The sequence below is a fragment of the Gadus chalcogrammus genome, chromosome 22 (assembly GCF_026213295.1).
Source record: "Gadus chalcogrammus isolate NIFS_2021 chromosome 22, NIFS_Gcha_1.0, whole genome shotgun sequence".
Lineage (NCBI taxonomy): Eukaryota > Metazoa > Chordata > Actinopteri > Gadiformes > Gadidae > Gadus > Gadus chalcogrammus.
The window spans coordinates 2,919,978-2,943,789 of record NC_079433.1 but is presented as its reverse complement, the minus strand read 5'-3'; the positions used below and the strand labels follow the sequence as shown (position 1 = coordinate 2,943,789).

At 41.8% G+C, this 23,812-nt stretch overlaps 1 protein-coding gene and 1 long non-coding RNA gene across 5 annotated transcripts in view; both read left to right on the top strand.

Moving 5' to 3' along the window:
- LOC130375606 (major histocompatibility complex class I-related gene protein-like) overlaps positions 1–23,812 on the top strand; it is a 124,407-nt gene that overhangs the window by 12,081 nt on the left and 88,514 nt on the right. Inside the window, exons 1-2 of one of the 4 annotated variants that reach the window (XM_056582634.1) lie at positions 18,406–18,650; positions 22,319–22,585. In XM_056582634.1, the coding sequence (XP_056438609.1) occupies positions 18,596–18,650; positions 22,319–22,585 (322 nt within the window). In that variant the 5' untranslated portion in view covers positions 18,406–18,595. Of the gene's footprint in view, positions 1–18,405; positions 18,651–22,318; positions 22,586–23,812 lie in introns of those variants that run through there. The other 3 variants (XM_056582632.1, XM_056582635.1, XM_056582633.1) reach the window with 3 other exon arrangements.
- On the top strand, positions 6,417–9,470 carry LOC130375666 (uncharacterized). Its single transcript, XR_008893897.1, has 3 exons — positions 6,417–6,636; positions 8,285–8,434; positions 8,951–9,470. It is a non-coding gene; the product is annotated as an uncharacterized LOC130375666 (long non-coding RNA).

The following is a 23,812-nucleotide window of genomic DNA, read 5'->3' as shown; positions in this document are numbered from 1 at the left end:
TGAGGAACTCGGATTAGAGCCGCTGCTCCTTTACTTGGAAAGGAGTCAGCTGAGGTGGTTCGGGTATCTGGTAAGGATGCCCACTGGGCGCCTCCATTGGGAGGTGTTTCAGGCACGTCCAGTGGGGAGGAGACCTCGGGGAAGACCCAGGACTAGGTGGAGAGATTATATCTCAACACTGGCCTGGGAACGCCTCGGGATCCCCCCGTCAGAGCTGGTCAATGTGGCCCGGGAAAGGGAAGTCTGGGGCCCCCTGCTTGAGCTGCTCCCACCGGGACCCGACCCCGGATAAACGGACGAAGATCATATGAGAGATGAGATGAGATGACAAAACAAATATACCTCTGTTGGTAAGGTACGCCCTCGGCAGGTTAAATTACCCTGGTTAAACTCTCAGATACTCAAACTCCTTAAACAGAAGGCTTCATCTCTCAAACTATTTAGATTACATCGAACACCTGAGAGCAAAAATGACTTCATAAAAATAAGAAATCAAAGAACTACGCAAGGCAAATACAATATATTTCCAACAGCAAATCACCCAATCCAAAGTCTCTATAGCAGACTCTTAAAGTCATCACCGGAGACAATGAAAAAAAAAAAAGGCCAAATCTGCAGATTTCTCTACATGGTAGTCTTATCTCAGACTCTGAAAAGATTGCAAATGCCTTCAACGAATACTTCATATTATCAGTTCAAGGATTAGAATCTGTCTTTCCCACTACCTCTCATTCCATATCTCCCCCATCCTCAACAACTGATATGATTTCTTTCTTTGAAATCACACAAGACGATCTGATGAAGAATGTAAACGCTCTAAAAAGACTCCCACAGTCGTGATAGTTATGGCTTAAACTCTATGTTTTTGAAGACTCATGCTAACAGCCTTATACCTCTTTTCCACCACTTAATCAACCTTTGTATTAGGCTGTCTATTTTCAGCTGACAACCCTTGTTTGGTCTCTAACTATAGACCTATAGCCATACTCCCAACAATACCTAAGCTACTTGAAAAAACCTTCTACAATCAATTAAGCTTCTATCTTGAAAGCAACAACAGGCCAAGTGACAGCCAACATGGTTTCCGTGTAAAGCGGTCCACCAAGTCAACTTTACTACTCTTAACTGAGGAAATTCGAAACTCTTTAAATAGAAGACACACCACTGGAGCAATTTTCATTGATTTTCGTAAAGCGTTTGAAACAGTAGACCACCTGATTTTATTATCCAAACTTCACTCTTTTAACCTATCACCCTCTGTTTTAGATATGATTTCCTCTTATTTAACAGACACATCACAAGTTGTGCAACATCTCAACCCTTAGGGTGTGGCATGGGTGTTCCTCAAGGAAGTATCCTTGGGCCTTTGCTTTTTCTTTTATACATTAATGATCTCCCACAAGTGTGCAACTACTCGAAATGCCTAATGTATGCTGATGACACTGTGCTCTTTCTGTCCGACTCTAACCCTGAATCCATAAACTCCAAACTGTCATCTGATCTTCAATCTTTGCATAAATGGTTAAATGACAATCACTAAACCATTAATGTTACAAAAACCAAATGCATGTATTTCCACTCATCCAGAAAGCATCTGTCCTTTACCAGTCCCATCATCTTTTCAAATCAAAATCTTATCATGGCCAAAACATATAAGTATATGGGTGTGTTACTTGACTCACACCTCACTTACCGTGAACACACCTCCAAGCTAACTAAAAGTTATATCAGAAACTAATGTATATAACAAGATTAGACCATACTTATCCTCAACTGTCTCCAAAACCTACCTGCATGCGATTGTCTTCTCAACCATCTCCTACTTTTTACCAATATGGTCTCTCACCACCAAGGAAGTTACTGAACCCATCGCACGGCTATACAACCGAGCTTTAAAGATCCCATGCCATGCTATTTATGGATGCTTTAATATAGGTATTAGTGGGCCACAAACACAGTATTCAAAGACGTCCCCGAAATTCAGCCGTGGTGCAGAGTTACAGCCACTCCGAACCTGTCGCACATTGAGCTTCCCCCAAACGCGCTGTTTCGGTGGGCGTGTCAAGGCAGGTCAAGGAGGGGGGTGGGGGTGTGGCCCTGAGCAGCTTGTAGCCACAGTACAATGCGCTCTGGTTACGGTGGGCGTGTCAAGGCAGGTCAAGGAGGGGGGTGGGGGTGTGGCCCTGAGCAGCTTGTAGCCACAGTACCATGCGCTCTGTTTACGGTGGATGTATCGCAATGGCTCGTAGAAACCCATATTATACATAGATATCTATATAATATAATATAATATATAATGTATATTATCACCTGGCCCTGAGCAGCCCACGGTACCATGCGCTCTGTTTACGGTGGATGTATCGCAATGGCTCTTAGAAACCCATATTATACATAGATATCTATATCATATAATCTATAATATATATTATCACCTGGCCCTGAGCAGCTTGTAGCCACGGTACCATGCGCTCTGTTTACGGTGGATGTATCGCAATGGCTCTTAGAAACCCATTTAATACATAGATATCTATATCATAATATATATTATCATGGCCAAAAGCTGTGTGAGCCTCCAGACGATAGGCTATTATGAATCTCAAACGACCGCGTCTTCTTCAGATTGATGTGGAAGTGGAAGAACCAGAGACGTCGGAGAACCCGACGAAGTCCTTTGCGATTCATTATATCGTCTGGAGGTGCACACAGCTTTTGGCCGTGATCATATGTATTATTTGATATAGATATCTATGTATTATATGATATTATTTAGATGTAGAGCCCCAGGACTGTAACGCAAGTGTTGTACACTTCCTTGTTATTTGGATAACCGTTCTGCTGTTGGTGTGATGGCGCATTACACGTCGGACTCTCGTCTCTGGTATTTCTACAACGAGACTCGTAGTGGGGGTCATCTCAGCCATGGTTGAGAATGAATTGGGGGAAAGGAACTTTGGCTTTGACTCCCTGAAGTACATGAACCAAGACATGGAGGAGAAGGGGATTGTTGGCCGCGAATGTATCCCGCTTGAGCCCTGCTTCCCGCCGCCTCGGCAGCGGTCAGCGCTAATCACCGCCTCCTGAAGCGGTGGTCCATCGGCAGCGAGGCTCCGGCGGGAGACGACCGCGGTCAACAATCCCTTTCTCCTCCATGTTGTGGTTCATGCCTACTTCAGGGAGTCAAAGCCAAAGTTCCTTTCCCCCAATTCATTCTCAACCATGGCTGAGATAACCCCCACTACAGGTCTAGTTGTAGAAATACCAGAGACGAGAGTCCGACGTGTTATCACACCAACAGCAGAACGGTTATCCAAATAACAAGGAAGTGTACAACACTTGCGTTACAGTCCTGGAGCTCTGTATATAAATAATATCATATAATACATAGATATCTATATCAAATAATACATATTATCACGGCCAAAAGCTGTGTGCACGTCCAGACGATATAATGAATCCCAAAGGACTTCGTCGGGTTCTCCGACGTCTCTGGTTCTTCCACTTCCACATCAATCTGTAGACAGAACCGCGCGCTGCCTGCTGCCTGCTGCCGGCGCGAGGCACCACCGCCCGGCTGCCCGCTGCCGGGCGGTGGTGCTTCGCGGCGGTGGTGCCTCGCGGCAACCGGCGGCAGGCAGCATGTCGCAGTTCATGAACTTCGATGTCGTTCTGCCATTGCATTCAAAATTCTGTAACTAGCCTGTCACTACGAACTAAGCAACTACCATACACGTATTAGCATTTAGCACTAGCTCAATCATGACTCCTTCAGAATTCTTGTGGGTGGTTACGAACCAACCAAGTGGGCAGGGCCATGAATAATAGTTTGACAACGCTACGTCACAATGTCACCTTATCCAGATTGGCTCATTTCTTCTGCCTTTTTCCTTTCATTGCCTATTGCATTCAGCAGACAAACTGCATAGATTTCAAACTTACCACAGCTCACAAACTTATTCAGACCTATGTTATTTAACAAACAACAGGAAAAATGTGATTTTAATGGCATGGGCTCTTTAAAGATCCAGAGCAATCTTTCAAAATGGACACACCACTGCATTGCACTCACTAAATCACACACTCTGTCCTTTCAAAATTGTATTTACAGTCATGCTATCACATTTTATTTTCAACTCCAACACAGCACCTCACAAACACTCATCTCCCTCTTACCAACACATAACATGCCCCAAGTGCGAGTCACTAGATCTGTCTCCATTGCCCTCCACCCAGTGCCCGCATACAATAACGGCTATGGCAAGAGGTCCTTCACCCTACTGTCACCACAGTCTGGAATGGCATTCCCCATCACATTAGAGCATTACAATCCATCACACAGTTCAAAAAAGCTTATAAACTGTTACTCCTCACCACATACACTTGCGAACACTGACTTATATAGATCACTGTCTGTGCTCAGTCTGCTGTCTATATGATTGTCCTACTGATGTCTGACGTGCTATGTCCCTGTTATGTGTTGTATTGTAAATGTGACGTGTGATGTGCCTTGTCCCTGTTACATGTTGTATGTGCTGCAGAACAGGAACCTGCTGGAAATCAGCTATTTTACTGAGACAGGCCCGTTTTAAATTATAAATTTATTACTTTTAATACTTTCATGTATAATAAATAAAAAAATAAAAGAAAATGGAACGTTGCATTTTTAATGTCTACAAATATTCTAGACTAGAGAGCCAATCAATGAAACCTTATGCGGAATCTGATAAAGGCGACTCTTTGCTGCGCAAAGTATGTTTTAGAAATCAGCACATTAAGATAAATGTAGTTGTCACATAAGCTATTTTGGACTTTTGTAATATGGAATTATTTCAGGGGGGGAAATGCCGTGAAAAAATGTATGCACAGTGCATTCAGGATTAGGAGGACTGATATAGCATAAGTCGGCCTAGGCCTAATCAATTGTGTTTTAATATCTTTAGCATTCATATTATTCCTTCCTTGACCCCCCCAGCCCCAGGGTGAACCCTGTGAAGGCAGTTCCCCAGTATTGCCGGCAGAAGCTGTTGAAACAGTCCCTGAGTTGGTTCAAGGGGGTGAACCAGATATCACGGATGAGCAACTCTCTGCTGAAGAGAATGTAACTTTACCGGACATGACAAATGGAACTCCAGCCATGGCTGAGGATGATGGAAATGGAGAAACTGCTGAAACCCAGCAGCTGAACCACAAACCAACCGGTGATACCGATGACAAAAACAAAGAAATTAGAAATATCACAGATGGAGAGACAAATGATCAAAACATCGCTACACGAACATCTGGAAGGTCGCGCCAACCACCTGGGCGCTTCCAGTATAGCCAGATGGGGAAACCCTTAATCTCCTTTGCACAACGTCTCTTAGAGAGGTTTAATAAAGTCACTGATGCCATCGGTGACTATCGACATCTCCCCTGTAGTCTACCGATAAGAGCATGAAGGGACTCATGCAGAGTCAAGGGGGGAGGGTGTAACCCATATGGAATATAGGGCTACTAAACCCTCTATTATTTAAAGATGCAATTGCATGAGTTCTCCAGTAGGGAGCGCTCAACATAATTCCAGTTACAGGAAATTACACGTGAGCAGCACCCCGTTTCCAGGGGGTCACCTTGAACCGTAACACTGGACAGACGGCAGGTATTAAGCACAACAGAGAATCTCCCGCTATAAAACGCCATAAATTAATATTACCACACTGTAAAAAATGGTTGTGAAATTTACATAAAAACTATGTAAAATCCCTACAGAAGAGTATAGTAAACCCAAAAATATATATTTTTCGTTTAAATCACAGTGAACTTTTGTAAACTATTCAACAAAATGTTTTTGTTATATTTACAATAACAATATGTGATTATAATCAAATTTATTTGTTAAAACTACAAATATTGGTAACAAAAACAGTGAAATACTGTAATATTCTTAACAAAACAAAAATGTTAATTTGACATGCAAATATTGTAGAAACTACAGTTTTAGCCAGTTGATTTAAAAATACAAAACATATATGTAATCATATATACAAGTCTATGCTGTACTTTTAACATGATCTTGATGAAACTATGCAAATTGAGATTTGCATAGTAAAAATTCTCACTGTGAAAAAAATTTCATTGTGAACCTCGAGGTTGCCTATATATTTATAGGATACATAAAAATATACAATTATAATTCCAATGTTTTTTTTTTATCATGGCTATTTGTAGCCAATCTGGTTCTGAGCTTCATGATGCAGGTTTTATATTGGTGATATTGAGATTTGGTGAGTGAGATTGGTGAGCCAGATAAAAACATCCATGAATATTGGGTAATTTACGGAGGAACTGCACCTGTTTTTCTTTTAGCAAGTTTGATAAATCCGCCTAACTTTGAATTTAAAAGTGTGCAGCTCGTCTCTGATTGGATAATGACGTTAGGGCGGGAGGAGAAGCACGAGCTCCTCGTTCACGGCTTCAGCTGACGTCACCAACGAGCCAGTAGTAGCGCCGCCGCGTCTGCAGAGTGGAGAACACATCAGAAATCTTCGGACTACCGGACTACTTTGTACTACTTTCATTCAACTTATTTTGGACAAATCCACGATTGGAAGATCCGTGGCTATTCAATCGATCCGGTGCTATTGCAAAAAAGTTTGCAAGGTAAGCTCAAAATGTCAGCTACTTTTCCTTCTTTTTGCTGAAAGCACATGGTGTAAGCTAGCACCAGTTGATATTTAGCAGGCGCTAGCAACAGTTGATATGTAGCAGGCTAAAGACCAATAGATTGATAACTCTATTAAAATGATCACCTGCGTCTTTTGTAGAAAGATATTGGTTACATTAAGAGGCTATGTACTACATTGCAGAGTGCATAGGAATGAGCCTCGTTGTCTTTTCAAATGTGTTGGCGCCAACTGTAGTCAAACATTTACCACTTATGCAGCTTTCAAGGGGCATTTTTATCGCGTGCACAATGCACCTGAACCGCAAGCCACTCCTAGAGCTGCATTTAAAATGCGCAGTTTCATTATGTGCCGGCCATTTTCACACAGTGAAAGAGCTAGTGTCTCACTTAAATCATATTCATATTGGAGAGGGCAGGTCTGTGTCATGTCCAGTAAGTGGTTGTAAGCACATGTTTACAAAAAAGTCATCATTTACTTCTCACATGTGTAGGAAGCATAAAGCATGCTCCCCTGATGTGAGTTCAGTGCTTGTTAATAAAACCTGTTAAATAATTTGTTCATAGGACAGTCCTGCTATTCCTCAACAAGGTACATGCTGCAGTGTTTCCCCTACCATTGTTCAGGCCTGGCGGGCCGCCAGGCCAACGAGCGCCCCCGCCAGTCCAACAACAGGCCAAAAAAAAAAAATGAAAAAAAAAAGATTAAAAAAAAAGATTAAAAAAAGAAAAAAAAAAAAAAAAAAAAAAGCGGTGTTGCGCGTGCGCAGATTATGCCCCATCATAACGGACAATCTGACAGCATTAAGTTATATCATCATTAGCATGGCACTGTCACACTAAATTTGTACCGGCTGCCAAATTTGTACCGGGCGCGTCATCAATACGTAATCCATTCCAAACCTGCCCGGCAACAGATGATCAGATGATTAGAACCTTTCGAATGACGTGAAAGGTTCACGAACATTCGCGAACCTTCTATCTAGCGATCCGTTATCTGTATTGTGCTATTTCGTCCTTGACCTGCTTTAAACACTCAGTTTACTTGCTAAATTTGATTAAACAATGAAATACAATACAAATATAAAGTAAAAACAAGTGTTATCTAGCGATCCGTTTTCTGTATTATGTTATTTCATCTTTGGCAACATGAGCGCAAATGTTTTTTGAAACCCGCTTTAAACACTCAGTTTACTAGCTAAATTTGATTAAAAAATGAAATACAATACAAATATAAAGTAAAAACAAGTGTTATCTAGCGATCCGTTAACTGTACTATGTTATTTCGTCTTTGGCAACATGAGCGCGAATGTTTTTTGAAACCTGCCCGGCAACGGACGACGCGATCATCTGTTGCAGGCAGGTTTGGAATGGATTACATATGGATGACGCGCCCGGTACAAATTTGGCAGCCGGTACAAATTTAGTGTGACAGCACCACCAAAAATTGTATTGTAAATAAAATTTGTTTATTGTTAATAACGTGTTTATTGAATCATTATCAACTTGTGATAGCTAAGCAAGTGTTTTACAAGGAAATAACCAACAAATACTCTAGCATCCCGTGAAAAATGTATAACAAATCACACTATCAGCTCTTACCACCGGGCCTAAAAAAAATTCTAGGGGAAACACTGTGCTGAGTCTGGATCGGAACCTTGTCAACACAAACATCTCCTCCTTCATTTCTGCATTGTGCCTCATGTTCGGGAGCTACTACATTTTCAACATCCATTATCCATCTGAGCTGGCTTCAACTCTGGAGTTCCTTCAAAGGTGAGTAATCATGGCTTACTAATTTCTCAGACCTGAGACTGTGGGACCTGGAGTCTGGCTCAGAGGTTCCCGTCTTAAAGGAGAATGCCGGCCGTTTGTAATCAATAGCCCTGTTGATTTGAGGCTACAAGTGCTGCAGTAGGAAAAATAACGTGAACATTTGGCTCAATATTTACCGAGCATCAGAACGACAGCTAAAGCAAACCTATTGGGCCAAGCTCCATTAAGTTTTACTTTTGGTTTGCTTGCCCCCATAGGTTTGCTTTAGCTGCCGTTCTGATACTCGGTCAATATTGTGCCAAATGTTCTCGATATTTTTTCCTACTGACAGCACTCGGTAACAGGGCTATGGGTTAAAAACGGCACGCATTCTCCTTTTTAATCCAGACTTTAACTAACTGGGTCTGTCTCGGCCTTGGCTCTATAGGTGTGGCCTGAGTCTTGGTCTTGGTTCTTCTTGTACTTCTTTTTTTAAATGGTCAATTAATATGCTTTAATATGCTTTTTTTTTTACAGGTGTTTCTTCTCGATAAACCCAGAAAAAGGAACCAAAGTAGAGAGTAAGAACAACAAGCGTCGTCTCAACCTGAACCCTCGAGTCCTCACCCTGATACAGGATCTCTCCGATCACGAGTGGCGTCAAGCCTAAATATGAACTCTATGTGGACTCTGACTGTTTGTTTGAGAAGAGGTACTTTTAGTTTTCGCTTTGTTAATCCTAAATGTGTATTATGGTAATTAAGGCACACTGTGTAACTTTTCCTGGTAGAGGGTCCGCCACATGCTTTTTTCAATATGTTATTGCTTTGTAGTTATGTTCCAGGTTGTTGTTTTTTACGGTGTCTTACTGCTTTTTTTCTAGATGGCTTGTTTAGGTTTGTTTCCTTACAGGTGGTTTTCCCCCGATGTGTTCTATGTCCCACGGGCACGGACGTGGTGACATCCTATACAGCAGGGTGCATATTGTATGGGGACGATTCCGAAACATATAATATATGTAGCTATCTTCTCAAGTTAATGCACGCACACACACACACACACACACACAGTCCCAGTGTGTTAGTCGGGACACTTCCAGTGCCATAAAGCACTGATAATTTTCGGCACATTAGGCCACGTTTTAGAGGGATTAGGGAAGAGGTACTGTTAGGTTTCGCTTTGTTAAATCCACAATTTTTATTATTGTTATTAAGGCAAAATATGTAATTTCTGTTTTAAAGTCTTGCAATATGTACAGGTGCACTATGTAATTTTTATCTGACACCTGCTTGTTTCCATTTTGTATATGTTGGAAAAAAAAATCATCCAATTGTTTATTGCCGATGGCTGGTAAATAAATTTCCCAAAAGGGATTTTCCTCTCGTCTTTTCTCAAAATGTAATTTTGCATGTTTTGCAGTAGGAGTATTAGTAATAGTTTTACAGGTGTATGAGTACATTTTACATTATAACTTGATTATTAAAACATAAAAATACAGCATATTATAAATAGATTTTATGTATAATATACAGAACAGCACCATTTAAAATACAAAGTTTTACTGCTGTTCTACCAGTTTAAATTTGTTTTCTGTATGATATTTCCCTGTTAAATTTACTAAAAAAATACAGGAAATTGTCTTTTTATATACAACACTGTAATGCAAAATTAACAAAACAATTTTGTAGAATAAACAGTTTTTTAATGTGATTCAGCCGTGATTCATTTCACTGTAAATCAATTTACATATTTCGTTGGTTAAGTTATCTACGGTGCTGCTGTATTTTTTACAGGAATTCTCGTAACCACAGCTGCCAGCGATTCCCTGTAAAAAATACGATATTTTTTTTACAGTGCACCTTGATTAATTCAGGCATATATATTTCGATGGCATTAGTAAGTTGTTGTTTTATTAGGACCTGAATAGTGAAAATACAAGATAACTAACGTGAATTATATTGTTCATATTGTTGTATTGTTTTTTTTGTTTGATCCAAGGAAGATTGAATCTACGATGGCGAGCTTTGCCCAATAGCACTGTGGATGGTTTGGATACGGCGTGGCCAGCCGTGAACACCGCCATGGACGATTGTGAAGATCCATTCATTACAGATAAGACAACAGATACAGATACACACTAACCTACCCGGGTAGTAGTAAGAGAAACTGAAACACACATACCCGGATATCCCCCCCTGAACTAGACATTCCTTGACCGAACAACTCCTTTCCCAAGGAGTACAGTAGCTGGGGAATCCAGCTACAAATGGCTTATTCTTTTGATTTTGTTTGTTATTTTCAAAAGCTTTATTTTGTATCAAATGTCAATGTTTTATGATGAAAGGCATTAAAATTGCTCATCTATTCAGCCAACACTGGCAGGTTGGAATTGATACAGGAAAATGATCAGACCAGAACGAGTGAAATTCAAAGTACAATAAAAAGCAGCCAGGGTAAATGCAGACTGACCATTTACAGTGTTTCAACAATAAGAGAATAAAATACAAAACAATTATCACGGAAAATAAATCTATGGCATTAGGCCCAATTATTGTGAATCAGGAGGGAAGTTCAAAATACAATAAAAAGCAATGAGAGTAAATGCAGACTGACCAAGGTAGTGTATGCAAGGCATTGTGAATGAAAAAAAATTATATATATACATGCATAAAAATATCAATATCTGTATAGGATTAAAACCCTGAAAGAGGACTGTTTTGCATAGCTTCTTTCTCGTGCTTCCTTTCGGAAGTTCAAGAGAGGCGTGTTTGGTAATGTCTTGCCACCTTATCTTATGAAACACAGACACAACTAATGATAACAAGTCCGAATGGTGGTTGTCGATGCCAAACTGTGTTCCCCAAGCAGAAATACATCCTCTGTTCCATCACCCCTCGGGCTTCATGCTGCTCCCTGGCTCCCCGTCCACACTTCAAGATGGCGGCCGCATTTCTCGCGTCCCAGCAGCCAATGCTGCGTCTATGTATAGGATGTCTATGCCTTTCACGCCGTCTCTGCCTCCCTGTGTCAAGCGTTTGAGTCCCCTAGTCCTGTCACCTTAACACTTTAGGCTCTTTAGAAAACCAGCTCCAAAACAAACACCACAACTTTACTTTGTATTGCACGCAAAAAAAGACAAGTGCATAGCATAAATGGGAGACAAGTGTTTAATTTACGATAAAATGACCAACGTGGTACAAATAAGAAAATACATCTCGTTACGGATGCAGCCATCGTATTTGTTTGTCGAGTCGTACGGTTAGTAATTCAAGTCATTACAAAACGGTGGGCATAACCAGGGCCGGCTCTGACCAATTTGGTGCCCTAGGCAAGATTTTTGCTGGTGCCCCCTACCCCTTTTAACTGCGGTCATGCCAGCCGACTCATCGAGATTGGCGGTCAAGCCAGCCGACCCAGTTTTTTGCCGTACCTGTATATACTAGCCATACGGTAATAGCGTCTCAGAACTAGTTTAAAATAAAAGCATTCGTCGGGTACATACAAAAAGACAGTCAATAAAAGCAAATACTATCAAAGGAAGTGTACGGCCGTTGTGGTATTTACTTTCAAAATAAAAGCCCACCAAACATTCCAATCTGAGACATATTACAAATGATTTTGGATTAAATTTAAAAGAAAATTTAATCCAAGAGTTATAGTTCAAAACCCCATAGGGTAACCCACGAAGTTTCAAAACATTCTGATGTGGAGTTTCAAAATAAAAGCCCACCAAGAATTCCAATATGAGACATATTACATATGATTTTGGATTCAATTTAAAAGAAAATGCCCTGTTATTTCAGGCCATTTCACTTAATGGTTATAGTTCACGACCCCATGGGGTCACGCAAGAAGTTTCAGAACATTCTGATGTGGAGTTTCAAAATAAAAGCCAACCAAAATGTCCAATATGAGACATATTACATATGATTTTGGATTAAATTTAAAATAAAATGCCCTGTTATTCCAGGCTCAGGGCGATTGTTCAAGACACCATAAGGTCACCCAAGAAGTTTCAGGACATTCTGATGTGTAGTTTCAAAATAAAAGCCCACTAGATATTGAAATATGAGACATTAGATATTATTTAGGTATGATCTTTGGATTAGATTTAAAAGGAAACGCCCTGTTATTCCAGACTCATTCCACTTCAGGGTCATAGGTCAGAACCCCATAGTGATACTCAAGAAGTTTCAGGATATTCTGATGAGTAGTCTCAAATTAAAAGCCCACTAGATATTGAAATATGACTTATATTTCAATATCTAGTGGGCTTTTAATTAGAAATTACACATCCGAATATCCTGAAACTTCTTGGGTGACACAATGGGGTCTTAAACTTTGACCCTGAAGTGGAATGAGTCTGGAATAACAGGGAGTTTCCTTTTAAATTGAAACCAAAAAAATATGTAATAAGTCTCATATGTCAATATCTAGTGGGCTTTTAACTTGAAACTACACATCAGAATACCCTGAAACTTCTTGGGTGACACTATGGGGTCTTAAACTGTGACCCTGAAATGGAATGAGTCTGGAATAACAGGGAGTTTCCTTTTAAATTTAAACCAAAAAAATATATGTAATAAGTCTCATATTTCAATATCTAGTGGGCTTTTAATTTGAAACTACACATCAGAGTATCCTGAAACATCTTGGGTATCACTATGGGGTTGAACTATAACCATGAAGTGAAATGAGCCTGAAATAACAGGGCATTTTCTTTTAAATTGAATCCAAAATCATATTTAATATGTCTCATATTGGAATTCTTCGTTGGCTTTTATTTTGAAACTCCACATCAGAATGTTCTGAAACTTCGTGGGTTACCCTATGGGGGGTTGAACTATAACCCTGAAGTGAAATGAGCCTGGAATAACAGGGTATTTTATTTTAAATTGAATCCAAAATCATTGTAATATGTCTCATATTTGGTGGGCTTTTATTTTGGAACTACACATCAGAATGTTCTGGAACTTCTTCGGTGACCCTATGGGGTTGTGAACTATAACCCTGAAGTAAAATGAGCATGGAATAACAGGGCATTTTCTTTTAAATCGAATCCAAAATCATTTGTAATATGTCTCAGATTGGAATGTTTGGTGGGCTTTTATTTTGAAAGTAAATACCACAACGGCCGTACACTTCCTTTGATAGTATTTGCTTTTATTGACTGTCTTTTTGTATGTAGGCTACCCGACGAATGCTTTTACTTTAAACTAGTTCTGAGACGCTATTACCGTAATGGCTAGTATATACAGGTACGGCAAAAAACTGGGTCGGCTGGCATGACCGCCGATCTCGATGAGTCGGCTGGCATGACCGCAGTCCCTTTTAGGGGGGGGGGGGGCGGAGGAAGTGGAAACTAGGGCGCTCTTTTATTTTGCATGTTATGTTATGAAATAACTACTGGTATTAAGAAATATAAACATTGAAGTTAAAGTTAGATGAATACAGTATTAAAAAAAAAAAAAAAAAGAATCCCATATTTTCGGCGCCCCCGGCGGATGGATGCGCCCGTAGCATTCGCCTATACTGCCTATGCCCAGAGCCAGGCCTGGGCATAACAATAACATAACCACATTTTGTTGCATTCAGAGAGGGTGCGTGTAACGGGTTCAGCGGAGTCAGGACACAGTTCTTTGAAGGAAAAGGAGCGAAATCCCGTTTATTTCCCCTTCGGTTAACAAACAATCCACATGCAATAAAAGGACAACGTTCCGTGTGTATTCCGTCCGTCTCCAGCACTTATGACGCTCTCCCTGGCTCCCTGGCGTCTTCTCTCTCTCTCTCTCTCTCTCTCTCTCTCTCTCTCTCTCGCTCTCGCTCTCGCTCTCTCGCTCTCAACCCCCGACTGAAAGACAAGCAGGCACATAAATCACACTTCCTGATTGGGTCAGATTGCAGACACGTGTCAGCAATCTGACCCATCACCCCAGCAGACCCGGTGCTCCATACTCCCCCTGCAGGCCAGACGCCGCCACACCTCCACACTGCGCTTTATAAAAATGTGCCTTATGAATGCATTTGACTTGTTGAGCATTTTACAGTGCTGTGTGTGTGTGTGTGTGTGTGTGTGTGTGTGTGTGTGTGTGTGTGTGTGTGTGTGTGTGTGTGTGTGTGTGTGTGTGTGTGTGTGTGTGTGTGTGTGTGTGTGTGTGTGTGTGTGTGTGATCCACAGCCCTGACCAGCGTTAGTGTGGGTAGAGTATATATTTCTTATGATCTTCCTCCACTAGCGTCCTGATACACAAGTGTGCGTGTGCCTGTCGTACGGTCGGTCTGTCTGTCTGCCTGACTGACTGACTGACTGACTGACTGACTGACTGACTGACTGACTGACTGACAGTGAGTAGGTGTGCGTTGCACTCTCTGTAAGGCTTTGGTCTTCATGAAGTGTCAACCAACCAACTCGGAATTTGAAAACAAGGAAATAAACAAATACATTAATTAAATATAATAAGCATCTTGATTCCACCTATTTCCTGTATGGGGACACAGAATCAACAGGTTGATGATGATTGAGAACAAATCTGTTAATAATGGGAAAGAATTACCAAATGGGGAACGACTTCACGTGACAAATGAAGAAAGAGGGAACAGAAATTGTTTGCTTTGCAATTTTTGCAGTCTCTTACGCATTTGGGGAACCACCTAAACCCAGTTCTTAGAATTCATATTATTGCAAATGTAAGGGCTTTCATCAGTGAGCCGTGAGCTAAATCACCCTTTTGTTCCCTTATTCACCAAAAGAGAGTAACTTAACTGACATTTATTTATTTAAATGGAGGGCACTCTGGGTTAGATGTTGGGCTGACAACCTGCCTGGAGTTTGGGTTTGGATTGTGGGGATTCACCCTGCTCTCAATCATGGTGAGGTTCATTATGGACCATTCTTCCTAGACAGATATGCCCCGAGTAGGCCTACACATACAGCCTACGAAATTGCAGGTTGCTTTTATCATTGTTATGAACATTGCTACAACACGGGTCATCTGAACCCTGTCACAAAGATCAGCTATTGTGTACTGCGTATGCTTTCCGATGATTGGATGCAATTCCGTGAAAATGTATGCCCTGAGCTAGACGTTGTCCGCTGGCGTGAAGGCGCCTATGTCACCCAATGGAGTGCGGGTTTTGGAGCTGAGTTATACCGCATGGAGCCAAACTACTGTCTGCCCGTTGGTTTGAACCTGTACGACGCCGTACATGCCTGTATGGACCGTCTCAGTGTCATTACGGAACCCATTATGACGATATATGTGTTGTGTGGGGTAGATCCCTTCCAGTTACTTTTTGAAACTATTTTAAAAAACACAACGGGTTTATCAGTGGCACCTGAACAAATCGTAGGGTACAAGCTGATTTATTTTTTATTTATTTTTTTGCACACACGCATAAATCACAAACACACACACTCAACAACACTTACGTACAAACACTGAACTATATATATCTAAACATTATATAGATAAGATTAGATATAGCTAAACACTCTGCTGGACATAATGTATATCTGAACATTAGATTTTTCTGAACATTATTTATAAGTGAACGTTATGTATAGCTGAACATTATACAGCTGAATATGATGTAGAACAATTATTTCAGGGTCACACAAAGCTTGATCGCAGTTAGTGTGTATGCGTATGTGTATGTGTGTGTGGTGTGTGTGTGTGTAGGGTGTTTGGGGTGTGTGTGTGTGTGTGTGGGGTGTGTGTGTGTGTGGTGTGTGTGTTAAATTAGTTTCACTTTGAGGTTCTCCTGAAAACGATTGACAGTCACAGACACACAAACACACCCATACACACACACACACACACACACACACACACACACACACACACACACACACACACACACACACACACACACACACACACACACACACACACACACACACACACACACACACACACACACACACACACACACACACACACACACACACACACACACACACACACACACACACACACACACACACACACACACACACACACAGGGGTGGACTGGCCATCTGGCATACCGGGCATCGTCCCGGTGGGCCGTTGACCCAATGTGGGCCGGTCCGGTCCGCTATGTTTTCTTTTTTCCTCTCTCTAAATTCCCTCCAATTGGGCTGGCCAATGGGCTACAGAGAGCTAGCAGTGTGTTGCCAGCATCGACGCATATTATTGGTCTATGTTTGTCATTGTCAATCAATCATGGGCTGACTGGCTCAGAGAGCCCTGACAGTGCTGTCAATCACAACACAAACCAGGGTGGGCGGGACCTCATGGCATGGGCCGGAGTCGCGGGAGCCGGTACGGAGCTGAAAACGCCCGGGTGGTGCTGAAAAACGGCGACTTAAGCCTCTGGAGATGGAAGTTAAATGTTCAAAATTGACAGACCTATTTGGTGCCGGGGTCCACACCCCAGCAGGTGCTGCTGCGCCAGGAGACGAGCGAGTGGAGGCATATATGCTAAGTAACGTTAGCCTGGGGCTAGCTAGGCTACATTTTGAGACATGTCCAAAACAGAGTAGAAAACGTTTTTACATTGAATGTGATGTGACCTAATTAACTGCATACTTGCGACAATATATTAGCCCAGAGTTGAAGGGCTGTGATTGTTGGTAGTTGTGGTTGATTTTGTTTAAATTGGCCGAATTGTGATATTATGGGTTATTATTGTTCAGATGATTTGGCTAAGCTAGCTAACAGCTGCTAACGTTAGCAGTCTCTTGTTGCCATAGCAACAGTAAAGATTGACATGGACTAATGAGCTGTAAATAGAGATGCAGAATCAAGCTGTATTGTAAATACAGATGTGACACTTTCAATTTTAGCACAACATACAAGTAAACCTATTGGAAATGATTAGTTTAATTTGCAATATTTGCCATTGAATTTATTGTAATCTTTCAATTCGTTTATTGTTTACTGAGGTGATGACTATTTCGAGAGGAATGCAATATGTATGTTTAAAGGTTTATGTGAAGAAACATACTATATGTGTGATAAAATGACAATTGGTTATTCATAAATGTCTCTTTATATTCTCTGCTACCATAATCTCCTGTCAAACAGGTTTTCCTCACCTGCTAGAAGTTATTCTATGATGAGAGAGAGAGAGAGAGAGAGAGAGAGAGAGAGAGAGAGAGAGAGAGAGAGAGAGAGAGAGAGAGGTTTGATTATGATTATTTCCTGGTTGAAGATTTTCACATTGATTTTAATTTCAAACATTTGCATATCTTTTAAGTTAAATTAACAGTTATGCAGGTAGGCCGAATTACAGGTCTGAATAGATATGCATTCTCATATACATGTGTGTGCACATGTATACATACATGTGCACATACACGTGTATGAGAATATGAGAAAAAAAATTAAATTCTCTATTTATGGTTTCATAATGACTGAGTCACCGTTAAAACAAATTGGTTTCAGCTCTAATGCTGTTACTGTCTGTAATATGTTTCTATTTAGATTATTTGTCAGGAGATTTTGTTATTATTGTCCGAGTCCGGTTTTAACTAATGCTGGGCTTACACCAAACGATTTTCACAGTCACAGACTAATAACTGCAAGAGAGGATTTTGCGTTGGATCATGTGTGATATTTAACAAGGGTTTTGTAGTAGATATGGCGGGTGGAGATGCAGCAACCACAGGATGTCTGTTAACTTCCTGTTCGGGTTTCACAACTTTCTTGTCAGCAGCACAAGAAACACAAACTTGAAAAACAAAAAACTGCACTATTATTCGGATATACAGGGTTCTTCCCGTTCGTTTCGTCCCACCCCTAGTGCTAATAATGTAGTGGGCTGGTCTGGAGAGAAAATGCCAGGGCTGAATTTTTCTCCCAGTCCACCTCTGCACACACACACACACACACACACACACACACACACACACACAACTACATACACACAAACAAACACAAACACACACACACACACACACACAAGCCAATAAAAACACACAAACACACACTAACAAACATGTGTTTAGTTAGTTTCACTTTAAAGTTCTCCTGGAAACCAATGACGTCGCAGCCGTATTGAATTCCTATTGGTCCAGACCGGCCTCTCCCTCTCCCTCCGTCTCTTGTTCGCAGGTTTCCTGGTCAGTGCGTCTGATGCTGGAGTCGGAGTCACGTCTCTGTGGATAATCTCATCGAGCCGTTCTTCTGAATACATCGATATGAAGGCGCTAACAGGGCTGCTGCTGTTGGTCTTTGCTCACGGTGTGTCCTCAGGTAGACTGAGTAAAGTTTTTTACTTTTCAAAACTATCTTTCCAAATGGTTGGTTCATTGTCCCTGAATAGACAATGCTTGGATTCCCTAATTTGGTTGAAAAGCATTTGATTATCCTCTGTAAAGAGTTCAATTAATCCACAACATGATTCAGCTTTTACTGTGAGTATTTAAACTAATATAAGAACATGTATTCTGGGTTCAACTGTGAAAACGAAACCAGTCTATTATCAGAACCAAACATTAAACTTCAGTTAGGAAGGAATCCGATGTGTACTTTAAATCTACTTTTAATCCTAAATATTATATTAACACTCAAAATTATTTTATTTTTAACTTGTCAATGTTCTTGGAGAATCATCATGCACGCGCACATACGCACCTTCACACGCAGACACACAATAATATAATTATTATCATTGCCATCAATATATTGTTATGAAATTCAATAATTATATTATTATATTATATTATATTATATTAATTATTATCATTCCAATGATGGCAATGTGAAGATAGTTAAAATGTCGTAATCTAATACAGAAATTCACAAACATGTAATGGTAAATAATTTGTAATAATTATTAACTTGTAATAATTGTTTAAATAATAGATTATTATTCATGTCAGCAGTAATGATTAAGAGGCAGCAGGTTGTGTTCAGTTGAAGGTCTGGACAGCCAGTGCTGTGTAGGCTACAGTCAGTGAGATGTTTGGAAGTCAATAAGATCAAACTGAAGGTTCCTACATTAAGGCCAGGTGGCGGAGCCATGTGATAGGGGGTGGGGCAATATGGCAGGGGGCGGGGCCATATGCCTGTCTGTCTAGAGTAGGGGTCAGATATCTGATACAGTGAACTTTATTTTCTTTCACAATCGTTTATTAATTAAATTGTATGAAATCCTGCTACTCCCGAAAGGTTAGAGAAACACTTGTCACGGTCACGCGTAAGCTGCGAGGGGCTGAGCGTTAGTTATTGGAAACTATGCAATATTAAATGAAACGGAACCCCCCTTTATAGGCCTATATAGGCCTACAACAACAATGGCGACCCGAAATGGCGTATCTGTGTGTGATACTGCACGTAGAGAAAGGCAGGAGTAGTTGACAAAAGTCCAAAAAAGATTGAAGACGCCAATCTCTGAGACTTTTCTGTTTAACGTAGAGTAGAGTCTCTGATGAGGCTACTTCGCCTACAGCTCTTCTAACGGTGAGTAGGCTAGGAACGGAGGTTTGTGTGTGTGCGCAGTCAGACAGCACCCGCCATGTGTGTGTGCGTGTGCGTGTGCGCGCAGTAAATCAGCACCCGCCGTGGTGTGTGTGGGTGTGTGTGTGTGTGTGTGTGCGCGCGCAGTAAATCACCCGCCGTGGTGTGTGTGTGTGTGTGTGTGTGTGTGTGTGTGTGTGTGTGTGTGTGTGTGTGTGTGTGTGTGTGTGTGTGTGTGTGTGTGTGTGTGTGTGTGTGTGTGTGTGTGTGTGTGTGTGTGTGTGTGTGTCAGCCAGCGAGCGAGCGAGCGTGGTTTGTGTTGCATGGCACGCCCGGCGATTTTTTTATGAATGAAGACGCCCGCATGCAAGAATGAGTTCACGTCTGAGTAGGCTACAAATGCGATTAACTCTTTACAAGTGCAAAAACGCCAACGTATTCTTTATTTTGCTGACCACTTTTGGGTTAGGGACGGGTTACGCCTCGTTTCCACATACTTACATTCTCGTATGCGATCCAACCGTCTCCGACCGAAAGTCCATTCGTACCTATGTGATTCTCCGTAATGTCCGTTTTTCCTCCGAGACTCCTCACCTCTGTCCGGTATGTCCGTAATATACGTTCAAATAATTAACTTTCGCCGTCCTTTTACGGAGATACCGTATGAAAGTTTTTATGTTTTTCACAAAACATGTAAGTACCTGGCAGGCCAAACTCCTCGCGGATCTCTTTCCAAGCCTGGTTCGGTTGGTTTTGTTTTTATCTCTGTATATGTCGATCCTAATGTCCCAAAGTACCGGTCTCCTAAAAACGGCCATTATCATACGCTCCCCCATCTTTTGTCCGTAAATAAATTCATGTCCGTACGTAAAACACTAGCGACTCCTTCCGTAAATTTACGGAAGCACGGATACGAAAAACATACGTCTGTGGAAACGAGGCGTAGGGTTTTTTATCCCGACAAAAGCCTCGTAAGGACAGTTCCTCTGCGTCTCTCTCGTAGATCGCACCATCTTTGGTGCATCACCGTCTCTCACATGATCAGCAGCTCGCGGATATTACTTTCTCTCCAGTTAGAACTGATCATGATGATATTGCTGAGTTGTCTCTGTGGAGACAGTGCAGCAACACCTCTACCCAACGTGATCAGGCATGAAATGTATGTGATTAGGGCAGCATACACTTGTGTATATGTACGTCTTTTAAGAGTCATCTAGTGCTTGTTAGGCATATGACTAAGCCAGCTGACGGGCGTGCGGCGCAGTTCCAGATTCACTTTCATTAATCAATTCCTTGAACTAGCCTTTGATAATGTTCTGGTCCGCCACCTACTGGCTGGAAAAAAATGGGCCCGAGGCCAAACTTAGTTGCCGACCCCTGGTCCAGAGGGATGGACATTAGTCACATGTCTGTCTGTCTGTCTCCAGTGATACACAGTAGTAACCTGTCTGTCTGTGTACAGTGATGGACAGTATTAAGTCTGTCTGTCTGTGTACAGTGAAGGACAGTATTAACCTGTCTGTCTGTCTACAGTGATGTACCGTATTAACCTGTCTGTCTGTCTGTCTGTCTACAGTGATGTACAGTATTAACCTGTCTGTCTGTCTGTCTACAGTGATGTACCGTATTAACCTGTCTGTCTGTCTGTCTACAGTGATGTACCGTATTAACCTGTCTGTCTACAGTGATGTACCGTATTAACCTGTCTGTCTGTCTGTCTGTCTGTCTGTCTGTCGTGATGTACCGTATTAACCTGTCTGTCTGTCTACAGTGATGTACCGTATTAACCTGTCTGTCTGTCTGTCTACAGTGATGTACCGTATTAACCTGTCTGTCTGTCTGTCTACAGTGATGTACCGTATTAACCTGTCTGTCTGTCTGTCTGCAGTGATGTACCGTATTAACCTGTCCGTCTGTCTGTCTACAGTGATGTACCGTATTAACCTGTCTGTCTGTCTGTCTACAGTGATGTACCCGTATTAACCTGTCTGTCTGTCTGTCTACAGTGATGTACCGTATTAACCTGTCTGTCTGTCTGTCTACAGTGATGTACTGTATTAACCTGTCTCTCTGTCTGTCTACAGTGATGTACCGTATTAACCTGTCTGTCTGTCTGTCTACAGTGATGTTCCGTATTAACCTGTCTGTCTACAGTGATGTACCGTATTAACCTGTCTGTCTGTCTGTCTACAGTTATGTACCGTATTAACCTGTCTCTCTGTCTGTCTACAGTGATGTACCGTATTAACCTGTCTCTCTGTCTGTCTACAGTGATGTACCGTATTAACCTGTCTGTCTGTCTACAGTGATGTACCGTATTAACCTGTCTGTCTGTCTGTCTACAGTGATGTACCGTATTAACCTGTCTGTCTGTCTGTCTACAGTGATGTACCGTATTAACCTGTCTCTCTGTCTGTCTACAGTGATGTACCGTATTAACCTGTCTGTCTGTCTGTCTACAGTGCTTCACTCTCTGCAGTATTTCTACACGGCGTCGTCTGGACTCACAACCTTCCCAGAGTTTGTGATTGTTGGGATGGTGGATGGAGTTCAGTTTAACTACTATGACAGCAACACCCAGAGAGTAGTCCTCAAACAGGACTGGATGGAGCGGCACACCAGAAAGGACCCCGACTACCTGGAGAGGAACACTGGAATCTATCTGGGTTCCCAGCAGGTCTTCAAAGCCATGATTGGGATTCTGAAAGAGAACTTTAACCAGATAGGAGGTGCGATTATATCTACTGTCTCACCTCTCACATGGAGATGTCCATCATTTAACCCCATGATAAAGATTCACCATACTCCTAAACACACACACGCACGCACGCACGCACACACACACACACACACACACACACACACACACACACACACACACACACACACACACACACACACACACACACACACACACACACACACACACACACACACTGACACACACACACACATGGTCACACACGGTGTGTGTGGTGTGTGTGTGTGTGTGTGTGTTTGAAAGTTCAGTGATTGAAACAAATAGAAGCCCGGGCTATTGAAGTTTTAGATATTTTATTACTGTCCTTCTCAACACTCCCTGATCTCACTAAAAGGCTGGCAGAACGAAACGGCAATATCGATGAGATGCGCTCTGCATAGAGAAGAAAGAATACCGACGTTGAATTTGCATCATTTTGCAACAAATTATTCTAAATCTGCCCATATATGGACACGTCAGAATGTTGCGGTTTCCACTGGCTACAACGTTACATCTGTGGCTGCTGGTAATGCCACCACTAAGAAGTATACTCTACGCTGCCTGCGGGGATATTTTCAGCATTATTATTATTGTCCATAAGTATAAAGATCCGGGGCTATCGGCTCGAATGCCCGGTCTAACGACCGTGGCATGTGTCCATGAGTATAGATATGTTTATATATATCCACTCTATTGATCAGATGAAGGGCTGAGGGAGGTGTGGGGTGGTGTAGGGTGTTGTAGGGTGGTGTAGGGTGGTGTAGTGTGGTGTGGGGTGGTGTAGGGTGGTGTGGGGTGGTGTAGGGTGGTGAAGGGTGGTGAAGGGTGGTGAAGGGTGGTGTAGGGTGGTGTAGGGCGGTGTAGGGGACTGTAGGGTGGTGTATTGTGGTGTTGGGCAGTGTAGGGGGGTGTAGGGCGGTGTAGGGTGGTGTAGGGCGGTGTAGGGAGGTGCAGCGTGTTGTTTGGCGGTGTAGGGTGGTGTAGGGCATTATAGGGTGGTGTAGTAGGCTGAAGGGCGGTGTAGGGTGGTGTAGGGTGGTGTAGTAGGCTGAAGGGCGGTGTAGAGCTCTGGCTGGTCTTATTTATTAATGTTAGTTATTGTTATCATAATGTTCATATGGTTTATGTTTGTGTTGTGATGTCTGTGTTTATTTAATGTTAATGAAGAATGAAATACAAGTAATCTCTCTCTCTCTCTCTCTCTCTCTCTCTCTCT